The sequence below is a fragment of the Elephantulus edwardii genome, unplaced genomic scaffold, assembly GCF_000299155.1.
Source record: "Elephantulus edwardii isolate Elephantulus edwardi_28Jun2011 unplaced genomic scaffold, EleEdw1.0 scaffold00134, whole genome shotgun sequence".
In the NCBI taxonomy this organism is placed as follows: Eukaryota; Metazoa; Chordata; class Mammalia; order Macroscelidea; family Macroscelididae; genus Elephantulus; species Elephantulus edwardii.
Genome location: NW_006399884.1, coordinates 6,951,540 through 6,958,817, shown reverse-complemented (window position 1 = coordinate 6,958,817; position 7,278 = coordinate 6,951,540). Strand labels below are relative to the sequence as shown.

Genomic DNA, 7,278 nt, shown 5'->3' with positions numbered 1-7,278 from the left:
GTCCAGGCTGGGTTTAGAAGGGGTCGTGGTACTAGGGATATTGTAGCTGATGTTAGATGGATCTTAGGTGAAAGCAGGGAATACCAGAGGAATGTATATCTTAGCTGACATACATTTATCTTCGTGTTTCATTGACTATGTATGTAAAGGCGTTTGACTGTGTGGATCATAACAAACTGTGGCTGACTCTGAAAAGAATGGGAATCCCAGAACACTTCATCGTGCTAATGCGAAACCTATACCTGGACCAGGAAGCAGTCGTCAGAACAGAGCAAGGGAACACTGAATGGTTCAAAATTGGGAAGGGCATACACCAGGGATGTGTCCTGTCTCCATACCTTTTCAACCTGTATGCAGAACAGATTGTCCGGGAAGCTGGGCTCTATGAGAAGAAATGTGGGGTTAAGATTGGTAGAAGATCTATCAACATTCCGCATTATGCAGATGGCACAACCCTGCTTGCTGAAACTGAGGAGGACCTGAAGCGCTTGCTGCAGAGGATCAAGGAATTCAGCCTCCAATGAGGCTCAATGTCAAGAAGACAAAGATTCTCACCACTGGGCCAACTGGCAGCATCAGGATGGATGATGAAGAGATTGAGATTGTTCACAACTTTAGTTTGCTTGGCTCCACAGTCAACACTCTTGGCACCAGTAGCCAGGAAATTAAAAGGCGTATTGCCATGGGAAAGTCTGCTGTTAGGGACCTTGACAAAGTACTGAAGAACAATGGTGTCTCTCTGGAGACTAAGGTGTGTCTGATACAGGCCATGGTCTTTGCTATCACTTGTTATGTATCAGAGAGTTGGACAATGACCAAGGAGGATAGAAGGAGAATTGATGCCTTTGAGCTGTGGTGCTGGAGAAGATTATTGAGGGTACCATGGACTGCTAGGAAAAGAAACAGATTCATCCTGGAAAGGGTTAAATTGGGTGGCTTCTTGGAGGCAAGGATTCTGAGGCTCCGTCTCACATACTTTGGACATGTTGTAAGGAGGGACTGGTCCTTGGAGAGGGACATCATGCTTGGTAGGGTGGAGGGACAGTGCAGAAGGGGAAGGCCCTCTATGAGGTGGATTGATTCAGTGACTGGGGTAATTGGGATGAGTGTGTCAGAGACAGTGTGATTGGCACAGGATAGAGCAGAGTTTAGGGCTGTTGTACATAGGGTCGCTATGAGTTGCGACTCGACGGCACATAACAAAAACAAACATATTTCATCATAATTATGTGGGGGGAAGTTTATAACTGGCATATACAGTCTGTATAGGACTTTATTTTCTCCAATTTGGGGAATAGGACCTTATTCTGATTTACAATGAGACATTCATAATATTAGTGTTGACATTTGTGGCTTTAAGACCAACAATACATGTTTTGAAGAACAGCAGAGACTTTGTTGTACTCAGTGCCTATAAAATACATCTAAGCCTAAGCAGCCCTTTTTAAGTCCTTGTATGAAAAAAAAATGCAGTAATGGAAACATACAGGAACCTATTGACAGCGCAACCTCTGGTGCTGCCACAAGAGGCACTTGTGGTCACGTGTGGAGCACTTTACAGTAAAAATATCATTCTGGAAGTTCCAGAGGTAACCCTGCTGACCCAGAGACAGGGTCACAGGAAGATTCCAACACCCAACCACTATTTGTTATCTGAGATGACTCCTCTTCCACAGATGCCTTTCTCACATTTTAAAATGAAATATGCAGCACACAGAGATTAAAATCTAAAAATCGAGAGTCTAGAATCAGATGAAGACACGGGCTGTGTGGCTAATTGCTTCTGTGAATAACTGTCTTCTTTGCCATATGACCAGAAGAGATGTGAAAATGTTGGCCAAAAACACTATAGAGAATCCTAACCAAAAGGGGAATTAAGCAGAAGAGAATTGACCTAGTGCCAGGAAGCTGTGTTGCAATCCCAAAAGCACTCAGTTCAAGGCCACCATCTCCACAGTCTCCTGTGCGATGGATGAACTGCCTCTGAAAACCCGCAGGAGGGTCAGCTATAGGTTGGTTGTAGCTCAATGGTATACAAAACAGCAACAATGGAAGCAAGACTTTTTAGAGTCGTGGAGACTGCATGAATCTCAAATACTACTGACCCAACATAATTTTTAAGTAAAAAGTTCCAAATGACCTCTTGTTAAAATCATACACTTTAACTTACCTAGTAAAGAACAGCCTTGAGGAGGTGCTGTTTTAAAAGAACTCTCTATAGGATCCAACTGACAAGAACAATTTTAATGGTCAGAGAGGCACCTTGGAGATCAGTGAATTAATGTCCATGAGGGAGGAAGAACTCAGAAAAGAAGGTGAGAATGGGGTATACCTGAATCCAATCAGTGTCCCTGAACATCTAGAGGTTGCTTTTGCTTTTATTTTTATGTTTTGCTTTGTATATTTGCAATGAAGAAGACAACAACAGCACCTTTTTAAAATTAAAAAATGCAGGTGTTAGAAGGGAACTGTGCAGTTGACCACAGGCTGGACTCCTCCCTCTCCAGTCTCAGGCATTTTTTCCCTCAGTGTTCTTTCCTCCCATGTTTGTTAAGATGAAGTTCCCACAAGTAGAGATTTTTGTCAATGAGACATGTTTTTGCCAACTAGACTAGAAATGCTACGAAGAATGACCTCAGATTCCCTCAGTGATGTGATGTGTACAATAAGGTAGGTTGATATAAAGACCTGTCCATGATTTCCTAGCCTTAACTAATACTGTGTCTGTATTTCCACTCAGTGTTCACATAGCAAATGCCATATGGGACACAGCCCCCATCTAAGGGTCTGTGATACATGGAAACATAATTGATAAGAAGTTAGAGGCCCTTTGCTGTTAACCAAAAGGCCAGTGATTCAAACCCACCAGCTGCAAACTGCTCCCAGCCACAGACATCCCCTCACCCTAGGGGCAGTTCTACTCTGTCCTACTATGGCACTGGGTTTGGGTTTTGAAAATAAAAAGTTATATTCCTCTGCCCTGTTCTTGTCCTTCCTCCATACCTATTCAGTCTGTACACTGAGCAAATTATTCAAGAAGCTGGACTACATAAAGAATAATGTGGCAACAAGATTGGAGGAAGACTCATCAACAACTTTCAAATAAGATAACCTTGCTTGGCAAAAGTAAAGAAGACTTAAACCACTTACTGCAGAAGATCAAAGATTTTAGCTTATATGGATTAAATCTCAACATCAAGAAAACAAAAATCTCCCATGCTGGACCAGTAAGCAACATTATGATAGATGGACAAAGAATGAGGTTGCCAACAATTTCATGTTGCTTAAATCCACTCATGTTAAAAGCAGTCAAGAAATCAGAAGACATGTTGCATTGGAAAAATCTACTGTCAAGGACCTCTCCAAAGTGCTAAAGAGCAATGATGACAGTTTAACAACTAAGCTGTGCCTCATTCAAGCCATGGTCTTTTCAATTACTTCTTAGTATCTGAAAGTCAGCAATGAATAATGATGACAGAAGAATTATTGGTGTCCTTAAATAGTGGTGTTACAGAAGAACAAACAGGTCTCTGTTGGAGCAAGCGCAACAATGGTACTCCTTAGAGACAAGATAGTGAAATTTCATCTCACACACTTTGGGCAAGTTTCCAGGAAGGACTAGCCCTTGGAGAAGGACATCATGCTTGGAAGGGTAGGGTAGTACAAGAGAGGAAGACCCCCGATGATATGGATTAACACAGTGACCATAAAAAAGGCATGTTGATGTTGGAGATCATGAAGTGGCACGGGATAGGGTGAAGTTCAGATCTGTTGTTCTTTGGGTCATTATAAGTTGACATGAACTTGATAGAACAAAACAACAAACCCATGAGTACTGTGTTCATTAAAAAAAAAATCCAATGAGACCAGTGGTCATCAATAACTTTAAAACTACGATGGGAAGGTGAGGGGCAGGGAAACTAGAGCAACAGAAACATAACAACTAGAATGGAAGCAATGAACACGCTTGTGCCCTAAACTACCATATAACCACTCAGAAAAAATAGTATTCTTTTCCAAAATAAAGCTGTCATCAGCTGTGTTCAAGTGGCATTTGAGTTTTTAAAATTTGGTAAGTGTACTTGGACATGAATTTTATGTGAAGGAAGTGTACTTGGACATGAACTTTATGTGAAGGAGGCTTTGTAGATTGTACAAACAATTATGCTTGTTTTTAAACACTCAGGCCAACTTCTCTGTGCCAGATACACATGGATCATTCCTGGGCAGCTGGTCTGATTTGAGAACTTCCTTCTCCAAATGGTCATCCTCCAAGTTCACAGAAGTCTTTGTTCCTGGGTCCCCAGGAATAAATGCCTGGCCCTGAGACCAAGATCTTGTTCCTCAAAACCAGCTGTTGTCAGAATAACGCTAACTCGGGGTGGCCCCATGTGCATCAGATCAAAAAGGTGCCTCGCTGTCTGTCAGTGGCTGGTTTTTCCACAAGTACAGCACTAGGCTTTACTTCCAAGAAGCCCCTGTGCAGATCTGAACCACCAACCTGTGGCTAGTAGCTGAATGCCCTAACCAATTGTGCCACCCAGGAGATCTGAGATTCTCTTTTCATTAAACCTACTGACTATGAGACAGAGAACAACCCCAGGTAAGTCTATTAAAAAGCCATTAAGTCCACCAAAGAAGACATTCAGATGGCGAACAAACACATGAAGAAATGTTAAAAATCCCCTAGCTATCTGAGATATGCAGATCAAAACTATGAGATATCATCTCACCTCAGTAACTATAATAAAGTTTAACACATTGCCACGCACTTTTAAATAGATGACCGTACTTAGAAACACATTTTTTTCAATTGTTTATGACTACCATATGAAATTGAGCATCAATCATTGATGTCGAATGATGTTCCTTTTTTTATTAATTAAAATGTGCAAGATGGCTGTAGCCATCATTTGCAGCAACATGTGTACAGAACAGCAAACAACAAATACGGGCAAGGTTGAGGAGAGATTGGACCGCTTATTCACTGTTGGTAGGAGTGTAAAAATGGTGGTTTGGTACTTTTCTCAAAAAGTTGGAAATAAAAATACCATTTGACCCAGAAATTCCACTACTGGGAATGTACCTGAAAGAAACCAGAACCACCATCCAAATAGATATATGCATACCCATATTTATTGTTGCATAATTTACAATAGCAAAGAGATGGAAGCAACTCAAGTGTCTACCAAAAAATGAAAGGATAGACAACAACAACAACATGCAGCACTGAAAAATGAACTTTTAAAACATTAACATGGGGAACATCATGCTGAGTGAAATATCTCAGTCACAAAAGAACAAATACTGCATAGCACCACTGCAAGTTTGACAGGGTGGGTTGGCAGGAGAATAGGATAAGAGGGGAGAAGATAATGACCATTGCATTGGAACAGATGAAAGAAAGAACTATGCAAAATGAATATAAAATTAGGCATTATACATACAACAATAGCCCAGAATAAGAGGTACATCATTGCAAAGAGGACTAGGGTGGAGGAGAGGTAGTTAATGGTGCACCAATGAATGCGTATTTGGAAGTAGCTAAGAGAATACGCCATCCCCTTTTCCTTATGAATCAGGGTGAAGTCTCTCAGGGAGGAGAGATAGGGAATGGCAAAGGACACACTGACAAAGGAGATTAATCAGAACTGGCTTCGACAAGCACTGTGGCAATGGGACAATTAAAACACATTCGGGGGGGGGAAGAAGAACGAACTGGGGAGGAGGGTAGAGAAAACACTGCAACAATGAATGAATGAAAACCCAAAATCTCTGTAAATGTTCACTAAAACTAATAAAATGTAATAATAATTTAAAAAAATGAACGCATATTTAAAAAAAAAGTGAACTGGGAGAGGGGAAGGGAAGGTGACCGGGTAAAATGTGCAAGAATGAATGAAAGTTTAACATCTCTGTAAAGGTTAAAATCATAATTCAAATAAAATAGAAGAGGGTGAAGGAAAAGAGCAAGTGCACACCTGCCCCCCGCCCCAGCAGCCCTTAGGAGAGCCCCGGCCCAGCACGCCAGCCACCCCTTAAGCACACCACATTACCTGTCAAAATGAGGATGATGATGGCAGCAAATATATCGGGGGTTTCAGCCAGCACCCCAGGAACATTTAGGCTCATGTGAGTCCTTGAGAACTCCCCAATGGGCCGGCCAATGAGCTCATCAAACGTTGCACTCCAGGCTCTGGCCACACTTGAAGTACCTGGAGCAGAACAGAAGCAGGACAGGGCCCAGGAAAAGCATTAGCCTCTGCCGTCCAGACCAACACTGACTGTGTCCATGCGGGGACCACAGGCAGTGGGCCAGCCCCACAGCTAATACGGAGACCCTGCAGGCAGAGGACCACTGCCTAGAGGGGTCCCACGGCCATCATCTTCACAAAAGCAGACTGCCTCCCCATTCTCCCAGATAGCGGCTGGTGGGTTCCAACTGCCGACCTTCTGGTTAGAAGCTGAGCACTTAACTACCACGTCACCAGGACCCCCACCAAGCTAATTAAAATCTGGCCATAATAGTTTGTAACTAGAGAGACACTGCCCTCCCACCTTCTATGCCTTGGCGGAAACGGCACCAGGGCTGGGAGTGTGACTCACCGATGACGTAGGACAGGATGAGGTTCCAGCCTGTGATGAAGGCCCACAGCTCGCCCACAGTCACATAGCTGTAGAGGTAGGCCGAGCCCGTCTTGGGGACCCGGGCTCCGAACTCGCCGTAGCACAGGCCAGCCAGCACGGAGGCCAGCGCGGCGATGAGGAAACACAGGACAATGGCGGGGCCGGCGTCCTCACGGGCCACAGCCCCAGCCAGGACGTAGACACCGGCACCCAATGTGCTGCCCACGCCCAGGGCCACCAGGTCGAAGGTGTTGAGGCAGCGGGACAGCCGGCTCTCCTCGCAGCTGCAGTCCACCACCTTGCGGCGCAGCATCTGGTGGCCCACATTGAGCAGCAGACCGCACCCCATCTTCAGGCTCAGATCTGGGGGAGAGAAAGAGTCAACCCCGTCAGGACTGGCAGACATCTCACCAGCGCCCTGATCCATCATGCTGCCCATCCCAGGTGCCCATTGTCTGCGTCAGGACCACACCACGGCAGGGGCACCCTGCATTGACGCATGGTCACCTCATGGGTGTCAGAGGAGCTGTGCTCTGTGGGGTTTTTAGGGACTGTCAGGAAGCAGGTGGCTAACAGGAGCCAGCACTTCTCCCTGGCCCTTTCTCCCAAGGCCCCTCTGAGTGGGCTTGAACTCCCAACCTCTAGGTTAGC

The 7,278-nt window shown here is 44.5% G+C and overlaps 1 protein-coding gene across 1 annotated transcript in view; it reads right to left on the bottom strand.

Annotated features, from left to right (window-relative positions):
* SLC7A1 (solute carrier family 7 (cationic amino acid transporter, y+ system), member 1) overlaps window positions 1-6,976 on the bottom strand; it is a 28,380-nt gene extending 21,404 nt beyond the window's left edge. The window contains exons 1-2 of the mRNA XM_006894070.1: window positions 6,607-6,976; window positions 6,057-6,215 (exon numbers count right to left, since the gene is read on the bottom strand). Of these exons, the coding sequence (XP_006894132.1) occupies window positions 6,057-6,215; window positions 6,607-6,976 (529 nt within the window). The remainder of the gene's footprint in view (window positions 1-6,056; window positions 6,216-6,606) is intronic.
* Window positions 6,977-7,278: the final 302 nt, after the last annotated feature.